General features: G+C 46.9%; 1 protein-coding gene across 8 annotated transcripts in view; it reads left to right on the top strand.

The window, feature by feature from the left end:
- Positions 1-27,462, top strand: part of para (sodium voltage-gated channel paralytic) — a 234,681-nt gene that overhangs the window by 172,265 nt on the left and 34,954 nt on the right. For 2 of the 8 annotated variants that reach the window (XM_080272415.1, XM_080272410.1), the window contains exons 12-17: positions 3,255-3,293; positions 7,653-8,024; positions 14,176-14,287; positions 14,813-14,881; positions 25,752-26,032; positions 26,566-26,739. In XM_080272415.1, the coding sequence (XP_080128541.1) occupies positions 3,255-3,293; positions 7,653-8,024; positions 14,176-14,287; positions 14,813-14,881; positions 25,752-26,032; positions 26,566-26,739 (1,047 nt within the window). Of the gene's footprint in view, positions 1-3,254; positions 3,294-7,652; positions 8,025-10,579; positions 10,724-11,476; positions 11,522-14,097; positions 14,288-14,812; positions 14,882-25,751; positions 26,033-26,565; positions 26,740-27,462 lie in introns of all 8 variants that reach the window. The other 6 variants (XM_080272413.1, XM_080272412.1, XM_080272407.1 and 3 more) reach the window with 5 other exon arrangements.

Below are 27,462 nucleotides of genomic sequence, written 5' to 3'. Positions count from 1 at the left end.
CCTGTAGGCTACTTGACCTGGTAATTGGTGTATTGTTTACCGGACATAGACATGTGTTCTGAGTGGAGATTTCGTGACACCTCTTCCTTACCTATTTATTCTGCTCTTTCCTTTACTGATCCACACTGTGTCGGTATTACAGCGATATAAAACACCGTAAAAACACCGTACTAGAGCTTGGCAGGGTGTACTATGAGAAATAAACCGCTAAGGAAGAGGTGTAACGAAGAGCTGGCCTTGTTGTCGTAGGCTTGGGAGGATTTCTGTCACCTCGGCCTTAGTGCGTTATTTAAAAGTCACGCTTACCTGTTCGCAACGATGACCTTTGATTCTTGTTACCTCCAGACGGGTGCAGGGGATGGGTGAGGGAGGGTATGGGGTTGGGGTGAGGGAGGATGAGGGGTTGGGGTGAGGGAGGATAAGGGGTTGGGGTGAGGGAGGATATGGGGTTGGGTGGGGGAGGATAAGGGGTTGGGGTGAGAGAGGATAAGGGGTTGGGGTGAGGGAGGATATGGGGTTGGGTGAGGGAGGATAAGGGGTTGGGGTGAGGGAGGATAAGGGGTTGGGGTGAGGGAGGATAAGGGGTTGGGGTGAGGGAGGATAAGGGGTTGGGGTGAGGGAGGATATGGGGTTGGGGTGAGGGAGGATATGGGGTTGGGGTGAGGGAGGATAAGGGGTTGGGGTCAGGGAGGATAAGGGATTGGGGTGAGGGAGGATATGGGGTTGGGATCAGGGAGGATGTGGGGTTGGGGTCAGGGAGGATATGGGGTTGGGGTGCAGGGACAGGAAGGGGGGTTGGAGGGTTTGATAAAGCGCACTAAAACCCCTGTAGGGTGAAGGTCTTGAAGCTGATTACAGTCGTCTGGTGGCGGCCAAGAAAAACGGCGTCAAGGTATCAAGGTAAGTAACATATACAGAAGTCACATATCGGAGAAGAGTAATAGGTAACATTCAGGTAAAATAAATCGCTAAGAAAGAGGTGAAAGGAATCCCCTAGGCGGACGGGAATACGGTCCCAAAACATTATCTGTCCACTTTAACTTGGCCTAATATTGTCATCTCAGTTGCTAGTCACGAAGAAGTGCCCTGAAATGGATGTAGAGCCGTAGCATTGTCTTTTTGTGCCACTGAGCAACGGGAAATAAGCTCCTGGGGGACGACAATCTCGGCCAAGTTAAAATGGATGGGTTAGAGTGCGTGGTAGGCGAGTTAGTGCGGTGTAGTGGTATGCTGTAGGTGGGTGAGTGGTATGTTGTAGGTGGTATGCTGTAGGTAGGTGAGTGGTATGTTGTAGGTGGTTAGGTGGTACGCGAGCGAGGTTGTAGGTATATTACTGGTGCCATCAATAGTAACAGGCTTATCCGACCTCTTCTCCTCGTGGACATTATTATTCCATTGCTGTGAGTGATGTATTTGCACGGAACGCCCTCCCTTTGCCCTGTACGCTGTTAATATCACTCAACTTTCACATCAGTAACATGGAGGAGCGTACGCACTCAACTTCTGATGACGTTTCAAGCTTTCTTATACTGTACTGTAAATTAAGTCCTTAAAAATTTAGGTTAGCTCCCAAATCACACACACACACACACACACACACACACACACACACACACACACACACACACACACACACACACACACACACACACACACACACACACACACACACACACACACACACACACACACACACACACACACACACACACACACACACACACACACACTAGTGTAACGGGGTTCCTCTTTCACATTACCTCTCGATATAAGAAACTTGTAATGCCACGGGAAACATCAACTTAATTTTATCTACCTGGGGCCGTATACTCGAAAGTGGTAATATGACATGTTGGCCACGTCATGGGCATACATTTAATATCCTACTGTAAGTGCTCGATACTTAAGAACTCGTTATTATAGCATAGATTAGTCCTGAGTCTGGTAAAGGCTTGATATAGGGCCCTCTGATATGTGTTCTCCCAGTCAATATCTCAGCCTTGCGATACACCCCTACCAACAACCGCCTGTAGCTGGACACCCAAACCGTTGGTAAAGGTTTTGAGTAACCCTTGAAATGTTGCGGCCATTCGTTCTTTCGTACAGTATTTCAGTTATTTTTTTTTAGAATTTCTATTTGCTAATGCTTAATACATCCCTGTTCCTTTTTTATTATTGTCAGTTGAGCATGTACGATACGTGTCTTCTCAGTTATTTTATCTAGTCCTGGACGGTTCTTCTTTATTCAATTTCCTCATCCCAGTTCATTTCCAGGCTTTCTTTAGATTATTTCCAGCTCGTAACTCCTTTGTAGGGCGCAGAAGGTTATGGCAGAGTTTCAGAATGCTTCGATCACTCTGCACTGTATGTGTTATCACTGATCGAAACCTTCTGGATACTCTACCATCACTTATTGAGGCGACTGTACATTATCATTCTATAGAGTTTTATGACAGCTTTTTTCGGGCTGTCTTTCGCTTTGACATCCTTTGTGCATCTTGTAAAACACCACACCAAGTTATGACACCTGGCGGCACAAGATGGCAGGTTAAATGTTTTGGGTATCGATGGAGTGGGCACTTACGACGTCCATTGATGAAACTTGACTGTCATAATGAGATATCATTCATAAGTATTTTGAACAGCCGCCCTGTAGATAAGAGTCAGTTATTTCTTGACTGACTTTAGTATGCGTGATGTGATTAGGGTTTAGGGATGTCGAGGAGCTTTGGGTGCAAGTGTGTGTGTGTGTAGGTGATTTGGGTGTAGGGGTGAGACAAGGTGGTGGTAGCGAGACTCACATGGGTGCTCGTGGCCTGGCCTGACGAGAGGCACAGTTACCCATGATCTGGCGACTGGTTTGGTCTGGGATGACTTGTATCATAAGGACCACACTGAGCAGGTGACAGGAGGGTGTAGACCAGTTGGTGGTGAAGTCAGGTGCGGTAAAATGATATGATGTGCGTGGCCGGTGGCTGAGCAACAAAGTAAGATGACGTGAGGCGCAGGCTGTTGCTATCGCCGGCAACAATTCCAAAGCTTCTTGAGGCTGTGATGACAATGGACTGAACAGCCTGTCGTGCTAGTGGAGAAGATATTTAGTTGGTCAAGTAACAAATGAGTTACTTGGCTAACTAACCAGGTTCCTGGTTGTTGGACTGACCAGGTGGCCAAGGGACTGGCCAGTGACAGGTTGGCTGGCTGCCGTGCAGGCTGGTGCAGAAGCTGGAATGGCTAACGTTGGCTTGACGCAGGCAGGGGCAGGCAGCGAGGGAGCGGACTACCAACACACAGTAAGTGTATATCTCACACTTCTGCTATACTCGCTAGTCACTCTCTCACTCTTTAAATATTCTCATTTGCTATCAGATTCATTCACATCCAGACCTTGTTTCCCTCCTCGTTTTAAGAGTTTATCCAGCTGTTGTTGCCGTAGTGTGCCCACACCTCTCCTCACTTCCTTCATTCGTTGTAATGTGTTACAATCATTTCCTTTCTTTCTTTAGTCTCTAACATCCCACATTAACTCTCCTCCACGTCTTTTATTGCTTCATCTAAATTTCAAATGTTAAGCCAGAACTATAATGTCAGATAACAATAGCCATTCTCTCCCATCTGTAATGTACATAAACCTGTCAACTTCCCATTGTTATAATGTACTGATGTTAGAAAGCAGCTTAAGTGGAGGTGTTTCGCAGTAAAGGTAAGACAATTCGGTCAGTAGGCAAACCATTGGTGAGGTGATCTTTTTTGTAGTGTCTCGTTTTAACTCCCTCCCTCCCGACCCACCCAACCCCACAACATTAACAACCCCAGCACCTCTTTCACCATTAGTACTTCCCAACACCATCACTTATAATCAGCCAGATCACTCGGTGGGGTCCCTGAAATATTTTCATCGTCTAATGCAGTTTTAGTCCCCAGGTTCCCAGGATCTTACATCATTTGTCCATGTCTGATGCATTGTTGATGTCTGCCATTTTAATTAGTACATGTAAATACAATAATTTGACACTAATGTATTTATCACCTGAGCATCGCCTCATCCACTGTGGGATTAGCGTTTTCCCCATTGTATATTTGATGATTTATTATATATAATTCCATCCAGTTGTAGTATCCGCCATCCTCCTGCAACCCTTGTGTCCCTCCCCCCGTGTTGCATTTTGACCTCTGTCTTGTGTTACGCAGTCCTGACCGTAACTTTTCAGAGGACTTTCAAGGAAGAAGTAAATTAATTGTCCATGTACTATTCAACTTAGAAGAGTTGGACATTCTCTCACATAGTCTAGTGCCTGTTGACCGCTCGGCTGTGATCCCTGTGGCCATAAACAAAACTCATGCATATGACTTCTCTCTCACATTATTTTCCAGTTTTTAAAATTACTGATGTATTGGCTCAAAATTTCCTCTGAGTTGTCACCAGGCTCTGAATGTATTCCTTGATTCTCCTGAAGCTTCATGGTTCACGGTGTGTCATTCTTTTAGTTTTTGCATTGATCCTGAATTTACTTTGTATATCGTCTACGAATAGCGTTTGCTGTTTTTATCTCCACCGATTTAGATTTCACCCAGTCTTCCTCAGTGCCCCCCAGTCCCACTCCCCCCAACAGCCTTTCTTGGTTGTTCCTTAAATTTGTAGGGATTATTACCATTAAGTAGCTGTGTTACTTTCCATATCCCTTATAGCTAGCACCCCCACCCCTCATGATTATTATTACCACTAAGTAGCTCCTTGTTACTGTACACATATTTTTGCCAACACCCCCACCCCTCCCATAATCAGACCCCTTCCCTCCCAGACCCCCACATATCTCGCCCCTTCCCTCACCCCTATCCCGCGCCCTCCCCACCTCCCTTCCCCACTTGTAGCCAGTCAATAATAAGTGAATAAATCCCTACACCTCAGTACGTGTGGATATTCTCAGGGTAATGTTGTCATGTGTGTTGTGATGGCTCGGTGTTGTCGTGTGTTAGCTTTGCTCGGTGTTACTGCCTGTGTTTTATGTCTGCCCCCCCTCCAGCCCCCGCCCCCTCCCCTCCTCTCCCGTATACACCTTCCCCTTAGCAACCTGCCAGTATTGTATGTATTTTTCAGGGCTTGTATTTTGTGTGTCTAGCTGGTTGGGCCTGTGCTGTTTCCCGCTGGTGTGTGTGAGTGTGTGTGTGTGTGTGTGTGTGTGTGTGTGTTTGTGTGTGTGTGTGTGTGTGTGTGTGTGTGTGTGTGTGTGTGTGTGTGTGTGTGTGTGTGTGTGTGTTTGCTGTATTAGCCTCCTTTTGGACTAGTGTGTGTTCGGTGTTAACTTGCAGTGTTGTGGTTAGATTCCTCGTGTGCTTTATTTTCCTCTTTGTATGTTTTGTTTTTAGGTTCCTCTTGGTGTAGGGTTAGTCTTGTCTTCCTCTTGTGTTTGGTTTAAGCTTTCTCGTGGTGTTTTTCTTGCTTTAGCGTCCTCTTGGTTTTTGCTGTGTTTTGCCTTCCTCTTTTTCTGTGTTCTCTTTTAGCTGTGTCCTTTTGTATTTTTTGTCGTTGCTTTAAAGTGGTAGGTGGTGGCGACCGTCATCCACTCACTTTATGTAGTGCTGCCTACTTCTTCCTTAGCCTTTATCATTCTTTTTCTGTGCCTGCCCTCCTCTCTTCCTATTTCTCCCATCTTTCCTGTCACTACTTATTGGTTTTCTTTCCGTTACAGGTGGCTTTACATTGAGTGACAAGCCAAGTGGTTTCCTGTAAGCCAAGAAACCATTTACAGCGCTGGGTGGTAACCATATAACCAAACCATACGTGCTCCCTACGTGTCAAGTGGGTTGGTGGAGGGTTAGTGCCCCTCCCTGTAAAACAAATAACTCAGAGTCAAATGGCCACCCCGTACGGGATTATGGCGTCTGGCAATAGATAGATAGAGATAGCTTTCATTATGGTGTTTGCTTTCTTTTAACTTGCTCTTGGTATACCTGTTGTGTTTTAGCTTCCAGTATGATAATTGTTTTAGCTTCCTCTTGGTATTAGCTTTGTTTTACTTCCTCTGGTATACGTTTTGCCTTTGTTTTGTGTTGGTGCGGAGTGTGTTTAATATTAGCCCATAGCATGATGTGTTTATAAGTGTAGCCCTAGTGTTTCTGGTGTAGTGTTGGCTTCTCTGTGTTTAGGCTTTGGTGTTGTGGTGGTGGTAGGCGTAGAATCTGTAATCGTGTTGTGGTGGTAGGTGTAGTGTGGTGGTGGTCAGTGTAGTGTGGTGGTGGTGAGAGCAGTGTAGTGTGATGATGGTGAGAGCAGTGTAGTGTGGTGGTGGTGGTGAGAGCAGTGTAGTGTGGTGGTGGTGGTGAGAGCAGTGTAGTGTGGTGGTGGTGGTGAGAGAAGTGTAGTGTGGTGGTGGTGGTGAGAGAAGTGTAGTGTGGTGATGGTGAGAGCAGTAGTGTGATGATGATGAGAGCAGTGTAGTGTGGTGGTGGTGAGAGCACTGTAGTGTGGTGGTGGTGGTGAGAGCAGAGCAGTGTGGTGGTGGTGAGAGCAGTGTAGTGTGGTGGTGGTGAGAGCAGTGTAGTGTGGTGGTGATGAGTATGATGAAGAATAGTGTTTGTTTGCTTTTACAAGTTAGAGACCAGATTAAACACACACACACACACACACACACACACACACACAATCTGACCGTATCAAGAAAATGTGACCAAATTTGAGTTCATAAAAGCGTCCACTTTTAGCTGGTGAGCTGTGTATAGGTGAGGACATGGGAGATATCTGAACACCTGTTTCTGTGCGATTTGTTTTGCATATCACACTTTTTTTATCCCGCAGTGCGTTACTCAAGCAAACTACTATGTCATAAAGTGTGTAAGAAAATTGAATATTAGGTGTGTAAGTGTGGAGTGTGATTGTGTTAGTGTGACGTAAGATAGTGTAAGTGTGGAGTATGATAGTGTAAACCAGAAGTATGGTAGTGTAAGTGTGGTGTATGGTAGTGTAAGTCTGAAGTATGTAGTGTAAGTGTGGAGACTGACAGTATAAGTGGAATACATGTTTTTTTTTAAGTGTGTATGTTGCTGGAGTAAGGTCATTGCATCAGTTGTGTGTAGTGTAGTGGTGGTGTCCATGCGTATTAATAGTGACCTTTGTGTAGTGTAGTAGTGAATGTATTAGTGGTGAGTGTAGTGTAGTGAAGCTAGTTGTTGGCGTAGTGAATTTGGTGTTGGTGCAGTGATGTCTTGCTCTTGCTCCTCACCCTTCACCTCTCCTCTCCCTACTCTCCCTCTCCTCCTCCTCCTCCTCCTCTCCTTCTCCGCATCTCACCCCCAGCCTTGCAGGTCACGCTGAGTCTTATATGGCGGCGATGCAGCTTCTTCAGGGAATGGCAGGGTAGGGCAGGGCAAGGCAAGATAGGACCCGCCCTGCCCTGCCCCGCCTAGCCACGCACCAGACCATGAGCACCGCTTCCTTCCCCCTCCCCCCTTCACCGCCTCTGGTATATTTGGGTGTGCTCGTGCTGTGTTGGTGGTGTAAGTGGCCTGGTGAGCGGCCACTTCTTGCTTCTCAAACTGCAAGTGTACATCCCTCCCTTTTTAGTTGTCCCTCCCTTGCAGCCCCTACAGTAGTTCCCCCCCACCCTCACCCCCCCTGCCCCATGCGGCCCCGCTGAGGTTCGTCTGTGTTGCAGCCGAGCCTCAGCCTGCCGGGGTCGCCGTTCAACGGGCGACGCAACAGCCACCATTACAACAACTGGCGCACCAACAATGGCCGTCGCTTCGGAGACAAGAAGTCGCTGGTGCTGTCCACGTACCAGGAGGCCCAGACGCACCTGCCCTACGCTGACGACTCGGCCGCCGTGACGCCGATGAGTGAAGAGAACGGCACCATGATCGTGCCTGTGTACACCAACCTGGGGTCGCGACACAACTCCTACACCTCCCACACCTCACGCATCTCGTACACATCCCACGGCAACTTCCTGAACGGCAAACCACTCACCAAGGAGGCCCAAATCAAGATGATGCGCCCCAGCACCACGCCCACCTCACTCCTGCCCGAGGTGCTCCCCTCACCCGCCCTCCCTCACCCATACCCCATCATCTGTTTCACTCTTGCGCCTTTCTCACACTTTTTCTCTCTCCTCGCAGTCATCACCAGCCTTCCCTCATTGCTTTCTCTGTCCCCTCTGACTCTTAACTCGTCATTGCTTTTCCTCGCCCCACATCCACTCAAACATTCTCTTCTCATTATTCAACCACCTCCTCCTCCTCCTCCTTCTCCTTCTCCTCATTCTCTCCATATGACACCTCGCTCTTTCTCCTCATTCTCTCCATATGACACCTCCTCGCTCTTCCCTATTCTCTCCATATGATACCTCCTCGCTCCTTCTCCTCATCTGTTCACCCTCTTCGCAATTCAGGATCTTCATTTCCTCATCTTTCAGTATCTTCTCACGGTCTTTCCCTTTTCATTTCCAGCGTGTTTTACTTCTCCCCACGCCAACACCCCCACCCCCCCACAGCACCCCACTCCTTCAACTTTGGCGTGTATGAGTGTGCGTGTGTGTGTACCATTTTCATCTCTATTTTGACACAGTTTCTCGGCATGGCAATTCACTCCATCTCGCGCTCACTTTCTCTCACTCCCACTCTCTCTCACCGGCACCATCTGACTAGTGACCTTCAGCTTTGGGTCACCTGCAGCGTATGACGACCTGGTGACCTGATGTTACCAAATTTCTCTCTCTCTCTCTCTCTGTAAATTTTTCTTTCCTCCACTGCCTTCCCTTTTTCTTGCCTTTTATCTGTCTTTGTTATCCTTGTCTCATTCTCTTGGTTCAGCAACACCGATAGACAGGCTTCGTGTAGAATTAACCCTCCCGACCTGCACTTATCCATTTCCAGTGGACTCTTTTCAGTTTGTTGTGTTTCTCTCTCCTGCCCTCGTCTCTAGTCTCTTTGTAGCCTACCTCTTAACCACGCTTTTGATGCATCCATAGCCTGTCATCCTGCCCACATTCTCCTCTCTCTCTCTCTCTCTCTCTCTCTCTCTCTCTCTCTCTCTCTCTCTCTCTCTCTCTCCACTGTATATATATATTATATACCTGTTCTTCGCTGTACTTCGTTTTCCCTCGGTGTCCAGGTGGCAGTAGGTCAGAGAAGGGGTAAGACCAGGGATTGAGACATCTTAGAGGCCTGAGTATTGTAGGTGATGCACAGGCTGCTCATCTCACAGGCAACCTTTATAGGCCTACATAGTTATTATCGCCGTCTGGTCTTCCCACCAGTATCTTGAAGGGCACGCGGATAATACACCCTCCCATGCCCACCCCCTCCCAGCCACCCCTACCCCCTCCCTACCCATTCAACCCCATCCACTTAACCCCACCCCTACCCCACCCATTAAACCCCCACCCACCCCACCCCACTCGTCTGACTTCACCCATGCAACCCCACCCCTTCCCCATCCAGCCAACCTCATCCTTACCACACCCATTCCGTTCCACCCCTCTTCACCCATTCAAGTTCACCCCACCACATATCCACCTCACCCACACACCCACATATCGACTTCACCTACTCAGCCATATATCCACTCACCCACCCACACAACTGTCACGTCCACCCATCCACATACCCACCACACCCATCCCCATATACACTTCACTTACACATATCTACCTACACACCCACTCATGTAGCCACCACCCCCACCCACCCGCATTTCCACCCACCTGCCTAAATATCTACGAACCCCACCCGCCTACATATCCACCCATCCACATGTCCACCCACCTACCTCTATATTCCCCAACCCAACCCATCTACATATCCACCCATCCTCCCACCCACATATCCACCCACCTACCTATATACTTATCTACGCAACCCACCTATATATCCACCCATCCACCCACATACATATCCACCCACCTACCCACCCACCCACATGGCCCGCCTCCCACCCATGTACCCCTAGTGATTGTCTGTTAATATTAACATGGCAAATCTTAGCCTAAGTAACATGGAAGGAACAGTTAAGCTTACTGAAGACTGTTTTTCCCTCCACTTCCCCCTCTCCCTCCCTCCCCAACCACCAACCCAACTTCCTCATCCTCTCCTCCACCGCTGACTATCACCTCACACTCCCACACACCCCTCTTCCTCCCCACTGACTTCCCCTTACCCTCCACCCCACTTCATTTGCCTCCGAACTCCCTCCCCTTTACGACCACATTCGCTCCCTCAAACCCCATTGCGTTTTCCCTTCCCTCCCCCTCCCCCCCACCCTCCCGCATCTCTCTCCTTCCCCTGATCCAACCCTCCTGCTCCTCGTCTCCCAACTTTCCCACTCCCTAACCTCCCCACACCCATTCCCAACCACCGCATTTTCTCTCCAACTCTCCCCGGCCTAACCCTCCTCCTCCTCCTCCTTCACCCCACTCTCCCCACGTTCTCCCCACCCTCCCCGTGCCCTGCTCCTGCCCTGCCTCACCCTCCTCTTCCTCCTACGCCCCTCCTTCCCCACGTTCTCCCCACCCTCCCCGTGCTCCTGCTTCCCCACGGCCTAACCCTCCTCCTCCTGCTCCTGCTGCTGCTACTCCTTGACGTGCAGCTGGAGGGTAAGCAGATGATGCAGATGCTGCCGCTCAAGTTGGAGGGGGAGGCGAGGGCCCAGCGGGAGGACGAGGTGATAGACAATATCATACGTGAGGTGTTTGGCCCTGACGTCACACTTGAGTATATCGACCGCGATGCTGTAAGTAGGCTGGATAGATCTACTCTCTCTCTCTCTCTCTCTCTCTCTCTCTTTCTCTCTCTCTATCTCTCTCGATGTTACCGAATGATGTAAGTATAGGATCCTCTCTCTCTCTCTCTCTCTCTCTCTCTCTATCTCTCTCGATGTTACCGAATGATGTAAGTATAGGATCCTCTCTCTCTCTCTCTCTCTCTCTCTCTCTCTCTCTCTCTCTCTCTCTCGATGTTACCGGATGATGTAAGTATAGGATCCTCTCTCTCTCTCTCTCTCTCTCTCTCTCTCTCTCACATACACACACCAGGTGGCCTCCATCCCTTGCAAGCCATCTCACTCATTCCTCTTCAATCCAGCTGATGTGAAGGGAGAGGTAGGGGTAGGCTGTAGGTGCGTGTAGAGAGAGAGAGTATGTTTATGTAGGTGTAAAACCACGCTATGAAGGTGCAAAGTCAATTTATGCAGGTATAGAGAGGTAGAGCCACATCATGACCGCATAGAGCTCCTTTACGCAGGTGCAGAGCCATTTTGTGTAGGTGTATCGTCTATGTTCAGGTGTAATCTTTTGTAGTTTAGTTATATTCTGCCGTAGCTCAGAATAGATCATCGTAATGCAAGTGTAGCCAGGTGTATTCTTTTGTAGGTCAGGTGTAGTCTTTCGCAGACCAGGTCAGCGGGGGGCAGCGAAGTGTAGGGAAGAGTAGGTCACAAACTGAAAGACCATTAAACTAACCCAGCGATTTTCCCTCTTTGGTTTAGTCTGCCCAGGCCACCCCGCTCGCCCGCTCAAAAGAAAACGTGCTCGTAAGTGAAGCCAAACATTATATCCCACTCGCTGTACACATTATTTTTCTTCCATGTTCTGTTTATTCCTAGGCGATAATATTTACAGTTTATCTTCCTTCTTCCCGTCAAGCAAACACCGGCATGGATTATTTGATCGCTTGTTTGTTTGTTTCTTCCACCCCACTACTTCCATCTTTGTCAGCACCTTTCACTCACATCAGTGTTCCTCATTCCCCATCGTTAACACGCATCACCCATTGAACGCTAGACATTCACAAATTAATTCCTTCACTACGACGACCATTCGACCTTGGGGGTTTTGAGAGTATGGTGCAGCTGCAGGTCATGTCATTCGATTGTGGTGCAGGTGCCCGTCCAAGAGTTAAGATTCTGATGCTGCAGTGTGGACTTGATCGTGACCTGCGGGTGCAGATCCAGGAACTGCGCATGGGTTTTGTTAAATATGTCATCGTAGTGAAGTGGAAAGCCATGTCCTTCTCACACCACCATCAGTCTGTTCTTTCACCATCATCCTTTACCTCCATCACCAGAGCGAACTGTCACCGTGAGCATTGATTGTCCACCTTTTCTCTCTCACCAGTTATGTTCATGGCACCAGCTCTCGTCCGCCGCTCCTTCACCATCACCATTAAACAATGATTATTACACGTCCACCATGTATGCATGTTCCTCCCCTGTCCCTCCCCCCTACACTTCCTGTTTCTTTCCTTCAGTGTGTCTGTGTGTGTGTGTAATCATTCGTCTTTCTCTTCCTCTCCTCCCTTCCCGTTCTGTCTCCCCTCTCTTCCTTCACTTTCCTTCTCTCCTCCTTCCTCCTTCTGCCTTTGCTTTCTTTACCCTCCACCTTCCTTCCCTTTCCCCCTCTCCTTTCTCACTCCACCTCTTCACTATCTCCATTCTTTCTCCATCGTTCTTCCAGATCATCTGCTTACCAACCTTTATATCTACCAATCATTCAACCCCCTTTTACCTGCCAAATCATCTACCTATCAACCTGTATCAGTCATCCAATTCCCCCATACCTACCAGATCATTTACCTGTCAGCCTATCTGTCTACCATTCATCCACTCGACCTACTTGCCAAATCATATGCCTGCTACCTTCCTGTCTGCCATTCATCCCATCCCCACCTACTTACCAGATCATCTACTTACCAACCTGTCTATCTACCATTCATCCAACCCCCATCTACCCACCTGCCTGTCTGTCAACCATGAAACCCGCACCTACCTACCAAATCACCTACGTATGTACCCTCTCTATCAGTGACTCTTCCAGTTCCTCACCTTCCCATCCACTCTTCATTACACCTCTGTCCCGCAGCCTGTTATCTGTGTTCCTGCCACTTTATCCACTTACCCCTGACTGAGACATAGGGCAAGCAGAGGCACCACTTCTTTATTTCCACCGTAACGTAGACGTCACTTCATAAATGTCACTGAGCTCTCTTCTGTATCCTAGAATGCACAGAAGTCATGAGTACCAAGTTTCTTCTCGTTCCTTCACTTAACTATACGGTGCTGATATCTTTACTGCCTGACCTGACCTGCCTTTGACGACCTGCTGTAGTGTTGACCTGGCTTTGACGACGTGAAGTAATGTTGACTTGACCTGATGCCACTGTGCTTAACTTGACCTCACTTGACCTCAGTTAATGGTGTGACCTAAATCAGTGTAGTGTCATTTATCACCAGTTTTTATTTTTTGATGACCTGATGTGCCATGATCTTTGACCTGACCATGCGTGATGCAAGTCCTGAGTGACTCTCGCCTCTGATCTGTCCATAGCCTCCATCACCTGACTCACCTGACCTTAGCTTCCATGACCTGGCTGTGACCTGACCATAGCCTCCACCACATGACTATGACCTGGCCTTAGCCTCCACCACATGACTATGACCTGGCCTTAGCCTCCACCACATGACTATGACCTGACCTTAGCCTCCATCACCTGACAATGACCTGACCTTAGTCTCCATAACATAAATGACCTAAACTTAGCCTCCATCTCATGACTATGACATGACTTAAGCGTCCATCACCTGACTATGACATGACCTTAGTCTCAATAACTTAAATGACCTAACCTTAGCCCTGGTGACCTGGTTTTAACTTGCATAGCCTGACTTTGCTAGATCTGGCTGAAGTACCTGGTAATGTGGCATAGGAATCCAGTGCCCTGACAAAAAGACCTAACATGACCCAAGTCTGCTGTTTTGATCACAAGACCTGACTTAAGTATGATGACTAAATGTAAGTCTCACAGTCTTGGTTTTGTCTGTAGCCCTTTGTGACGTAACAGATGACCTTACTGACCTGACCCCACGACCTGAATTATCTTAGGACCACACCTGACTTTTGCCCTTTGTGACTCAGCAGACAACCTCACTGACCTGACTCTTCCTAATTTCAGAACCTGACCTAACCATGCAGTATAATGTGAACCTTATACTCCAGGACCTGACCGCAACCTCTCTTGAAGCAACACCTGACTCCACTGACCTGAGCTGACCTGTGTACTAATGCTGTCCTCATCACAGTGCCCCGGTGTGATGTCAACCTTATGCTTCAGGACCTGAACTGTGATGCGACGGACGACCCCACCACTGACCTGACCCTACCACCTGAGCTGACCCGGCTTGTGTTGCAGGACGGGGTGATGGAGCCGGAGGAGATGCTGGCAATCAAGCTGAAGGGGGGACAAGACGCCAACAACCCCTTCATTGACCCCATCCAGAAGGGCAAAGTGGTCGACATGCGAGGTCAGTCACGGCCAAAAGGTCACCTGCTAACTAATCTGACCTAACCTAACCCAGTGTGACCTAACCTAATAATGACAGCGAGTATGTTTGGATACTGTATGACACTGAGGGTGTTTGGATACTGTATGACAGTGAGTGTGTTTGGATATGTATGACGCTGAGTGTGTTTGCATATATATGACGCTGAGTGTGTTTGGATACTGTGTGACGCTGAGTGTGTTTGGATATGTATGACGTTGAGTGTGTTTGGACACTGTGTGACGCTGAGTGTGTTTGGACACTGTGTGACGCTGAGTGTGTTGGGATGCATTTTTAACAGTCCTTTCCATTTTAACGTGGACTAAAATTACCACCACTACAGTCTGAATGCCGAGCTGCAATTGGAAGTTACACAGAAACATAGCGCTAGTCACGAAGCAGTGCAGTTGAAAGGATAGAGAGCCATAATAGTTTAATTTTGACTCTGAACTGAATTAAGGTGACAGGTTAGTAAGAGTGATCCCTGATGTGGTGTCTCTCCCGCAGACGTGATGGTGCTGAGTGAGATCATTGAGCAGGCGTCCCAGAATGCAGCCAATACGAGTGATCATGGTGGTAAGTGTCATGTCCTGCCCTTCCCTGGCCAGCCTTGTCCTGCCCTGCCCTGCTTATCCTTGGTCTTCCCTTTCATGTCCAGCCTTGTCCTGCCCTGCCTATCCTTGTCCTGTCCTGTCCTCCCCATTCTTGTCCTGTCCCGTCCTCCACATCCTTGTCCTGCCTTTCCATGCTCGTCTTCGTCCTGTTCTGCCCTTCCTTACCGTACCCCAGTCCTGCCCTGCCTAACCTATCCTTGTCCTACCCAGCCTTGCCCTACCGTATTCAGCCCTGCCCTGCCTAACCTATCCTTGTCCTTCCCAGCCCATCCTTGTCTTGCCCTACCATACCCTGCACCGTCCTGTCTGTACCTTGCCTCACTCATCCATGCCATGCCGTCCCAAACCCTACTTAGTCTTTCCCTTTCCTTCCCTTCCATACTGCGCCTCGCCCTGCTCTCCCCTGCCCAAGCCTGTCATGTCCTGCCTAAACCTCCCCTGCCCTCCCCTTTCCCCCGGCTATCTTATTCCGTCCTGTCCTGTCTTTCCTTCTTCAGTTCTGCATTCCACCTAGCCTTTCATGCTGTTATCCCGTCTCCCCTCTTCATAGCCCCAACTCTCTCATAACCCTACCCCTGTCATACTCCTTGCCTTACCATAACCCTAGCCCTGTCATAGCCCTAGACATGTCATACCCCTAGCCCCAGTCCTCGTAGATCTAACTGTAGCCCCTGCATGGTGCTCTCATCTTCAGGTATGGTGTATGTAGTCTTGTTGGTCTTCCCGTAGTCCCGCCACATACCCTCGGTGGTCCCACAAGTAGCCCTGTCCCATTTGTCCCAGAAGTAGTCTAGTCCTGCCTCCATTGTCCTGTATGTAGACTCGATTAACCCCTGGTAGTCGGTGACGATTTTGTTTCCTAACTACATGCTGCTTTCAAACGCTACATATCAAGCTCGGCGGAGACTTTTACGAACTGGAGGAATTAGATGTTAGCGTCATTAGCCCATGCAGTTTTGAGCGATCCTTCCGAAGCTGAAGAAAATCTAGCGAAAATGAACTAGGAAATGCGTCATGGGATTGAAGAGGGTTTACGTGCTTCACTGCGATGGCATATTGGTCCGTCTCGATCAGGCGACCTCCAGACGATTCAACATGATAAGGACTTCTGTGGCTGGCCTGTTTTCATCTAACAGAGCTGGGCCACTCACAACAGCTTGAATGCTAAGTCACAGTTGCGCAAAATTCCTTGAACTTTAGTTATAAGGTTGGAATGAGCCTCCTTGGTTACTAGTCTTATTTACCCTGCAATCTGACTAAGCCTGACCATCACCTGAGCTGAACAGGAGTTAGGGATCTTTGTCAGGTTAAAACAAGCCGATTATAACAGTGATGGACAGTGAAGGGGTTAATGAAGGCTCCACCTAACCCCTGCAGTAGGGTAACCAAGTCTATCGCAAGGCAAATTAAATCATGTGGAGACAGAAAGGCTAGAAAAAAAAAAAAAAGTCAGTTTATTCAGCCCGGGAATGTATATCTTCTTTATCGTTCATCTTTGGCCACTTGCATATGGGGTCGGTGGGGTAGCGAGAAGAAATCAACTAAAATCCATTGTGTCGCGTGGCTCAGGGGTGCCGTTGGCTTTTGTTGTCACTTTTTGCTCCCTATGGACGATATATTTTAAGTTTAGGGAAATCCTCATGTAGTGGCGGGGTTTTGTGAAGTTATATCTAACCCTCCAGTTCAAAAAGTTCCCCTTGACGTGAATAAAACCGTCTGGAGGTTGCAAGAATAAGCCAGCGGAATTTCGTTGCCAGCTTATTAACTCCTCCAGTCCGATGTCATAGATTTTATTATTATTATTATTATTATTATTATTTATGATTGAGGTTAGGACAGACCCCCAGAAATGATGAGGTTTGTGAAGGCTTTATCTTACTCTTCTAAGTCTGAATAAAATCGTCTGGTGATAGCGATAATAGACCACAATATACGTCACCGGAGCGAAGTGATTGAGCCCTTCAGTCCGGTTACTTATTTTTCATTTTGCTCTCTCCACACCGTTTTATTTAACTTTGGAGAAACATCTGGAAATGGAGAGGGTAGGACGACAGCCTTCATTTACCTCTTTACTTCATGAGCTGTGTCCAAGGCTGAAGAAATTTGCCTGGAATAAATCAGTGAAGCACGTGAATAAGCGGGAATAAATCAGTGAGGCACGTGAATAAACAGGAATAAATCAGTGAAGCACGTGAATAAGCGGGAGTAAATCAGTGAAGCACGTGAATAAGCGGGAGTAAATCAGGGAAGCACGTGAATAAGCGGGAATAAATCAGGGAAGCACGTGAATAAGCGGGAGTAAATCAGGGAAGCACGTGAATAAGCGGGAGTAAATCAGGGAAGCGCGTGAATAAGCGGGAGTAAATCAGGGAAGCACGTGAATAAGCGGGAGTAAATCAGGGAAGCACGTGAATAAGCGGGAGTAAATCAGGGAAGCACGTGAATAAGCGGGAATAAATCAGTGAAGCACGTGAATAAGCGGGAGTAAATCAGGGAAGCACGTGAATAAGCGGGAATAAATCAGTGAAGCACGTGAATAAGCGGGAGTAAATCAGTGAAGCACGTGAATAAGCGGGAGTAAATCAGTGAAGCACGTGAATAAGCGGGAGTAAATCAGGGAAGCACGTGAATAAGCGGGAGTAAATCAGGGAAGCACGTGAATAAGCGGGAGTAAATCAGGGAAGCACGTGAATAAGCGGGAGTAAATCAGTGAAGCACGTGAATAAGCGGGAGTAAATCAGTGAAGCACGTGAATAAGCGGGAGTAAATCAGTGAAGCACGTGAATAAGCGGGAGTAAATCAGTGAAGCACGTGAATAAGCGGGAGTAAATCAGTGAAGCACGTGAATAAGCGGGAGTAAATCAGTGAAGCACGTGAATAAGCGGGAGTAAATCAGGGAAGCACGTGAATAAGCGGGAATAAATCAGTGAAGCACGTCTTTGGATTGAAGTGATATAACTCCCTGTCGTAATTATACAGTATATCAGGAAGGACAACATGACAAAAATCATCTCGTCTCTTCTTCTCATTTAAAAAAAAAAGAGAAAGAAAGAATCATATATATATACCAGAGGAACATTATCATTTTTTTTTTCTGAATGGTTAAGAAGAGCAGATTTTGTCATGGCTCTTGTCCCCTCAGATAAAACAGTATGATCAGGGTCGGATTTACCAACAGGCCAAGTAGGTCATTGGTGTAGGGCCCACTAAAGCTAATTTGTCTCGCAGTGTGCCAGCTCATGACCTTGTTTCAAGTGTACACCGAGTATTTCATTATATATTTACAACCATAAGGACCCCTGTACAATAAGTATAATTCAATAAGACCCCCAGTTAACCTCAGTTGACCCTTAGTTGACCCCAGGCGACCCTCAGTTGACCCCCAGTTGATCCCTAGTTGATCCCCGCATGACCAATTTGACCCCCAGTTGACCCTCGGTTGATCCTCAGGTGACCCCTATTTGATCCCCTGTTGAACCCCAGTTAACCCTTATTTGACCCTCAGTTGACCTTCATTTGACCCCAAGTTGATCATCATTTGACCCCAGTTGACCCTCATTTGTCCCTCATTTGACCCCCAGTTGACCCTCGTTTGACCCCAGTTGATTCATTTAACACATGTTGACCCCAGTTGACCCTCGCTTGACCTTCGGATGAGCCGGTTGACCCGGAGTTGATCTTCAGTTGGGCCTCGGTTGACCTTTAGTTGACCCTAGTTGATCTTCAGTTACTTGATTTACTCCCAGTTGACCTTCATAAGACCCTTACTTGACCCTAGTTGACCTCATTTGAGCTCCAGGTGACCTTCACTTGACCCTTTTATTAACTGTCGAGCCGTATTTCTGTGGGAATAGGAGGCTTTCTAACACTTCTTCCTTGACGATATATTTCCTGTGTTGCACAACTTAATATTCCTGTCTGCCCTGTAGGTTATTATTAGCAACGTATTCATGACAAAGTACGTACAAGTGAATACTGATGTGCCATGTAACGGAATAAAATAGTAAGGAAGAAGTGCTGCCGATCCTCCTTAGCCCTTAACACAGGCTTGAAGGGTTCCAGGGAGTTTTTCGATATGTTAGTGACTCGGATTCAAAAGATACTGACAGTCGATTCTCTCTCGTGACTGTGATTCGTTGGCGTGGGAAGAATAAGAGCCTGGGCAAGATTCTGCATTTACATTTCCTTGTCCTTCCTGCATATATATATATATATATATATATATATATATATATATATATATATATATATATATATATATATATATATATGTAATTTTCTTACTGTTTTATGTTTGCAAAAACAGATATAGTTACGCCAGGGAGTTGCTAATGAGTTTCACTGTTAATAGAGTCCTGATATGCGTTTCTCAGTAGATACACTTCATTATCTTTTGGATAAATAGACGTTGTTCGATGCAGTCAATAATATTCTCGTGTCTCGGTTTTTAAATTCTGAAATTCTTTAGTGTTGCTTTCATTCATTTGATTTATTACTGTATGTCTGAATTTGCCATAGCCGAATCAGTCATGTTGGTGTAGCCGACCCAGTATTAACTCTGTATGTACTGAATGTTCCTTAGTCTGTCATGCGGGCTAAATGAGCACTGTACAGAGTAAACCGTTTTCGTTTATTCAGTTTTTCTCTTCCTCGTACTTTGCATTGTTTTTCTTCCCAGTCTTTTTGTCGTTTATCAGTTTTTTGGTATTTCTCCTTACATTCCTTCTCCTCCATGTCTCTTCTGAATGCTCCTCTTGTGTCTCCTTGCTTCTCTTCTTCTTTTTAATTTTTCATACGTTTTTCACATTATTTATATTCCATTCTGCAGTAAGTTATTAAAAGAAGTTCTGTTAGTTAGCAAAGATTTCCAGTTATATCGGATTTATACAGTGGCAAACTTCAATCAGGTTGTTTCAGTTCAGTTCATTCCCTGCAGTGCTCATTGTTGCCCTTGTATTAGTTCATGTATGTTTGTAGTATCAAGGATGATCTGCCCTTCATACTCTTAATGACTCTCCTAATCCTGCCTCCCCCTTCCCCCTCCTCCACCACAACCACCATCACCACCACCACCTCTACCACCACACAGTATTTGACGAGGGTGCGTAAGTCCTTTCTCAGTATACCGTTCGTTTGTCAGCTGATCTACTAACGCTCTTTCTATATGTCTGTCTCATAAATTTTCGCTTCTGACTATCAAAGAAGGGCTGAGTTACGTAGTCCCTATCTGTAGCATTACCACCACCACCACCACTATACTACTACTACTACTACTACTACTACCACTGCTACTGCGACTATTACTACTACTGTTACTTGCACCACCACTAATATCGTTATTACTAATACTAGCACCTTCATCACTATAACAATTTAGCCTTGTGCATCTGCCACCATAAGTGTTGAGACTGAAGAGCACTGTCACCATTGCCACCAGCACTACCACTGGCACCACCACCACCATCACCATTACCAGTCTTAACCACAAGTAGAACCACTACAAAATAAACTTCCCCAAATACTCATAACCCAACCACCCCAACCAACCACTCTAACCATCCTTCCAAAGCCCTTAACCTCGCTCCACCGTCCCTGCTAACCCAGAAACCGTCCGTCCAATCATTCCTGTTCTGTGTGTACCTAGAGATGTGTCGAAAGTGTTCCCATGTTGGCGTTCAGTGAAGGTGAGTGTGGTTGTCCTCACACTCACTCTCTCCCGCCTCACTCTCCCCTTCCATGATGTCCCACCGCTGCCTCTCCCCTTCTGTGGCGTTCTCATGGACCCGGGCTCGTGTTGGCGGTGACCTAAGGAGCTTCGTGCCAGCTCTTTCACAGCGATTACTGTACATATTACACCTTATTTTGTGTCAGTAACACACAAGTGGATGGTGAGGTGTAATGTGCATATTAAATCGCTAAGGAGGAGGTGCAACGAACTCTCCCAGGCCACTCCGAATACGGCCGTGATAGAGGCTTCCTTAGCACAGTGTCCTTGCCAGTTTGTTTTTTGATATTGCACGTGAATATTCTCCTGTATGTTACTTATGCAATCTGTGTTGATATTAAGATATTTAATTTAATAAGAGAATACTGAGTAACAATATGCAAAATACAATATTAAAAGCGTTTTTATCAGTGCATAATAGACGATAGCCCAAACGCCCACTCGAAAACTGCGTTCGTTTGCTCCGAGTTAGTACAAACATTACCGAAACATCGGCTGGTACTGCATATATATATATATATAATATATATAATGTATAGAATCAGGAACATCTACAGAATATCCACAAAAACGTTCGAATAATTGTAGTAAATAAATTGCACTGTCGTATGATATGCAAGCATTTCAACAACAAATACGAAAAGTAATTGCTTCGGTAGGCTAGGGTTCAAGTGATTTTAATGTTATTCCTTTTGTCTTCGTACTTTTCAGTAGTATAATGTTTCGTTAGTGAAAATGTACACGTCATTATGACTGTCATTATATTCATGCCTGAAATTTAAGTTGACCATGTTGCGTCAATGTAACATATTACACTACCATAGATCGCTACTCAGCGACACTGTTTTGATTAATTAGAATGCAGTAAGAAATCGTCCCCTTTGATCCTCTGAATTAGCAGTACCAGGGTGTATTTTTTTTTTCTCATCTAGTTTCCAAATTCTTAATTACTTCCTGTTGAAATTAAATTTAAATTTCTGATATGTAGCACTGATCTGTTGTATTACCTCATTATATCTTGTGTAGTAGATATATTCACAAGAGTAATACACAACACCAGTCGTACCACTATGCGCAATATCTCAACCTACCAGACCAGCGGGAGTCAACGACAGCCTCATGGGCGACATTGCCAGGAGGTCTTATAAAAGAAGACAATGCAACTCAGACGATAGACTCCATCGTTTGCTCAGACCTCAGAATTTATACTAACCTCTTGCCCTATTGTGCACTGGTAAAACGACGATAAGTAAAGAGGTGCTATAAAGCGTCTGAAGGCCAGAAAGAATGCCGTCCCTTGCCTCCCCCTTTGCCACTGGTGTGGTGTGTGTACGGTACTGGTTGCCCTGCCCCGCCACCCAGGGCTGAGATTCACAGACACAGTTACAATGACTTCCTTCTCATAACTAAACTTTATTTTTGTAGGAAGGACAAAAAAAGGAGACTTCAAAATCTTCCATGTTTCTTGTCCTTTCTGGAAAAAAAAAAAAAAAAAAAAAAAAAAAAAAAAGGCATTGGTTAAGAGAGGAAAATTATCATGTTCTTTCTAGCCTCTGATCCCAGCACTGTACAGGTAGACCCTTGTAGCTTGTTAGCATGCCCTGCATCTGTGCACGCAGCCCCACCACTCAGAGGGTGTCCAGGGGAGGGTGCCGGGGTGGGTTGTGGGGTGGTAGCCTAGTGCTGTGTGGAGGGGGATCTGATCTGAGACAGGCAGGCAGACGGCTACCCCAGCGACCTGGCCTGACCTGCCTCCACTAAAACTACCAGCTGCACCGTTGCCCCCAACAAAACACACACACACACACACACACACACACACACACACACACACACACACACACACACACACACACACACACACACACACACACACACACACACACACACACACACACACACACACACACACACACACACACACACACACACACACACACACACACACACACACACACACACACACACACACACACACACACACACACACACACGTATATTGTATTACTTAATGTGAATGTGTGGCATATCTAAATTTGCATCACTTACTGTACATATGAAAATAGTGACTGAAAACAATTACCTTACACCCAATGTACCACAGACAACCACAACCGCTGCGTGGACTGATGCATTCATTTCCATTTATCCACTCATGCCGGTGCATATACACATCATATGTCGTCAGAACTAATCGTACACTACGGCAACACAGTGCCCAGTACCACAGTATCACCACAAACACATAATGCTCAGTGCCACAATGTCACCACAAAAACAAAATACCCAGTGCTACAAAGTAACCACAGTATCTAGTGTCACAGTGCAGTCACAATACCCTGTGCCACAGTGCAACAACCAACACACAGTATCCTGTGCCACAGTGCAACTACAAACACACAATACCCTGTGCCACAGTGCAACAGCCAACACACAGTATCCTGTGCCACAGTGCAACTACAAACACACAATACCCTGTGCCACAGTGCAACAACCAACACACAGTATCCTGTGCCACAGTGCAACTACAAACACACAATACCCTGTGCCACAGTGCAACTACAAACACACAATACCCTGTGCCACAGTGCAACAACCAACACACAGTATCCTGTGCCACAGTGCAACTACAAACACACAATACCCTGTGCCACAGTGCAACTACAAACACACAATATCCTGTGCCACAGTGCAACCACAAACACACAATACCCTATGCCACACTACCACCACGTACGCACAGTGCCCAGTGCCACAATGCCAGCACAAGCACATGATGCATTATGCTAGCACAGTCACATGATGGTGAGTGGCACATGGGCATGGCAGCGTGTTAGAGTGCCAGGTCAGGTAGAGCCGGAAGGCAGGGTCGGGCAGTATCACCAACAGCAGCAGCAGTAGCAGCGGGAGGAGGCGCAGCGGCAGCAGCAGTAGCAGCAGCAGCACACCGCCTGGGCACCGCTCTGCCTCCAGCCTGCCTCGCCTCATACTCATCTGTTACCCACCCGGCCAGCCTGAGTCAGCCGGGCCTCTGCCTCACTCTTGCCTCACCTCCAGTCTCCTCAGGCCCGTATTCTAAGTGACTTTGAAGATTTCGTAACACCTCTTCCTTAACGAATTATTCTGCTCATTAGACCTCCATATGCTTTTATATGTTATTGATGCAATCCTTGTGGATATGAAAACGATATTAATAACTTTATTACACGTGATTGCAGGCTCGGCATTACACAACTTTTTTCAATGCTTTCACGTTGTCTGATGCTCGTGTTGCATCTCCCTGTAGCCTAGCGATGATTTCTGCGTAGGCAGCCATGTCCTCGGTTCTCGTGGTGTCAACTGTGATGTAGTTGTTGTACTTCGCAAAACAGTATCCAGGTCGGTGGTTTCTAGTTCCATTATTCAGCTTCATTCCATTGGGACTACCGACCTGGATACTGTTATGCGAAGTAAAACAACTACATCATAGTTGACACCACGAGAACCGAGGACGTGGCCGCTTACAGAGAAATCATCGCTAGGCTTGAGGAAGAAGCAAAACGAGCCATCAGACAGCAAAAAATCCCAGCAAAAAAGTTATGTAACGCCGAATTTGCAATCACGTTTAATGAAGTATGTCTTAGAGAAAATCTACCGCCTGTATATACCTTCGATATTAATAACATACGAAAGAATATCAAGCTGACGTAGGCAAAATAAATAGGTGAGGGAAATGTGTTACGAAGTCTGCCATGGCACTTAGCATAGGAGCATCAGTGTCTTGCTTCACCCGGGGTGGTCTTGGCCACACACCCCGCCTCACAGTCCTCTGGCCAGGCTTTGATTGTTACTATTGCTTCTCCGTTTGATCGACCTCGTAAACGTATAATACCTCTTCCATAACGGTCATTGTTTGAATGGCTCGATAAAAGACTTTTTTGCACTGTCACTAAAATATCAGTTAAATTTGGATTTAATCAAGAGATACCCTTGTAATATTATAATCTTGATGTAACAAGAACTAATTTGATCATTCAGTAACAACGTCAGTTAAGTGACTAATTTTAAAACCAAGAACTGTCGCTAGCTTTCTCTCAATTGTAGTGGTCAGTGAGGCCATTTAATAATAAATGTGCGTTTTGTCAGTGAGACCATTTGTAAACCTTAGTTCTGTCATGAGGCCATATTGTAAATTTCCAAAAGTCAAGCAAGTCACAGTAGGCCACGCTAGAGTCAGGTGGAGTCACGAGGCCACTAACTCAGGCGTTCAGCTCAGCAGGCCGACGCGAGGACGGAGGCACAGACTCTTCTCTTCTCTAACAGACGACTTAACCAATTATTTTCTACTAATGAACTTTCTCTTTTATTCTCTTTCTCTCTGTCTCTATAGCTCTCCCAAGATCCCCCTCTCCCCGCTTGTCTGTGTCTGTGGGTCGGGGCGCGTCACCTGTGGCACAGAAGGGTCAGAGGGCAAAGGAGGTCAAGGGTAAAGTCTGGACGGGGTAAGGGTAAGGTCAAGGTAGGGTGTGCCTATGTCAGTGAATGGGGTTAGGGATAAGGTTGTGAGAGGAAAATGTAAGGGGAGGGGCAGGCTAAGGATGTGACTAGAGAAGGTTATGGTCAGTGTAAGGGGCGGGATAAGAAGAAGGTCACGGAAGGCTAAAGGTCAAAGGCTGGGGTGAGGGTAAGGACAGGTGATGGAGTGAGGGTAAGGGCAGGTGGTGGGGTGAGGGTAAGGGCAGGTGGTGGGGTGAGGGTAAGGACAGGTGGTGGTGTGAGGGTAAAGGCAGGTGGTGGAGTGAGGGTAAGGGCAGGTGGAGGGGTGAGGGTAAGGACAGTTGGTGGTGTGAGGGTAAGTGCAGGTGGTGGGATATGGGTAAGGGCAGGTGGTGGGGTGAGGGTAAGGACAGGTGGTGGGGTGAGAGTAGGGACAGATGGTGAAGTGAGGGTAAGGGCAGGTGGTGGGGTGAGGGTAGGGGATAGTGGTGAGGTAAGGAGTAAGACCAAAAGACTAACATGAAGAATGACATGAAGCCGAGGTGGACGCGCTCCTCCCCTCCCTGTAGCTTAGTCTCTGTGCCATCGTTCCTCCACAGGGTCTGAGAACCATTACTAACACGTTTTATAGTTTCCATCTATATTTTCCCTGCAGAAGAGGAAGAAGAATCCTTTAAAGAAAAGTTGAAGAAATTGATAATCCAGTTTTTGCTGAAAATGGTGGACCTGTTGTGTGTGTGGGACTGCTGCAAGGTGTGGGTGAAGTTTTCAGAGTTCGTTTCATTCATCGTGTTTGATCCCTTCGTGGAGCTGTTCATCACGCTCTGTATCGTCGTCAACACATGCTTCATGGCCATGGACCACCATGGCATGGACTCGAATTTTCAAAATTTTCTAAAAAATGGCAACTACGTGAGTACTGCTTTTCTCTGTTCACCTCAACCATTCATTGGTTAGGACGTTCTTAGATATTTTAGTAAAGCTGGAGACAGTAGCTTGTTCGGTTAAGAGGAATCTTAGTAGTCAGTTGGTTAAAACGTCCTCCATTAACGCTTCCTTTGTTGTGGATACACAGTTATGTGGAATCTTTGGAGTCAGAGGGCTACAACATATTTCTCAGTGTCCTTGTGTATTAATCTCTTTTTCATTACACTGCACTGAAATCATTTATACCTGCCACTTAGTGTATGTTTAAAATGAAGGTGGTAGTTCCGTGAATATTGCAGACAGTATTAGATCACTTATTCACATCCTTTGTTTTTACCGACTGAAGCCTAGCAACGATACTTCTGCTTATACAGACACGTTCATAGGACCTGCCTTCTACATTTATCGTGTCTCCCAGTCTCTCTTGGATTTCACAACATCCTCCTCATGTTCCTATTTTCTTTCCAGGTATTCTTTCTTCCCTCAAGTCTGCTAACCTGCCCTCCTCTCTCCCACAGTTCTTCACCGCCACCTTCAGCATTGAGTGTTTCCTGAAGATCATCGCCATGAGCCCCAAGTATTACCTTCAGGAGGGCTGGAACATCTTTGACTTCATCATTGTCGTCCTTTCCCTCCTTGAACTCGGTCTTTCAGGCATTCAAGGCCTCTCCGTCCTTCGTTCCTTCAGGCTGGTGGGTGTTTGAGGATGGTGTGGGTGTTGGAGGGTGGTGTGGGTGTTGGAGTGTGGCGTGGGTGTTGCAGGATGGTGTGAATGTTGGAGTGTGGCGTGAGTGCTGGAGGATAGTGTGGGTGTTGGAGGATGGTGTGGGTGTTGGAGTGTGGTGTGGGTGTTGGAGGGTGGTGTGGGTGTTGGAGGGTGGTGTGGGTGTGGGAGGGTGATATGAGTGTTGGAGGGTGTTTTGGGTATTGGAGGGTGGTGTGAGTGTTGGAGGGTGATGTGGGTGTTGGAGGGTGGTGTGGGTGTTGGAGGGTGGTGTGGGTGTTGGAGGGTGGTGTGGGTGTTGGAGGGTGGTGTGAGTGTTAGAGTGTGGTGTGGGTGTTGGAGGGTGATGTAGATGTTGGAGGATGGTGTGGGTATTGGAGGGTGGTCTGATTATGGTGTGGGAGGTGGATGGTGGTGTGAGAATGGTGTGGGTGCTGGAATGGTTTGAGGATGGTGTTGGAGTGGCATGATATTACAACCGGTAATGGTTAACAGATGTAGTTTGTTTGTATGGTTGAACATACTTTAGATTTGGTGGTGACTGCGTTCCGTTTTTTGAGACAGAGAGAGGAGAACAGTAAACGAGTGATGTTATGTTGAATGCTGCTGATCTGTTCACTACCGTGACGTGTTAATAATGTTTCGAACCCCAACCAAAATAAAAAAAGAGGTAATGAAGATTTATCTCTAC

Source organism: Coenobita brevimanus, chromosome 50 (genome assembly GCF_032717465.1).
Source record: "Coenobita brevimanus isolate Jiangsu-jjx chromosome 50, ASM3271746v2, whole genome shotgun sequence".
In the NCBI taxonomy this organism is placed as follows: Eukaryota; Metazoa; Arthropoda; class Malacostraca; order Decapoda; family Coenobitidae; genus Coenobita; species Coenobita brevimanus.
This window is presented reverse-complemented; position numbering and strand designations above follow the sequence as displayed.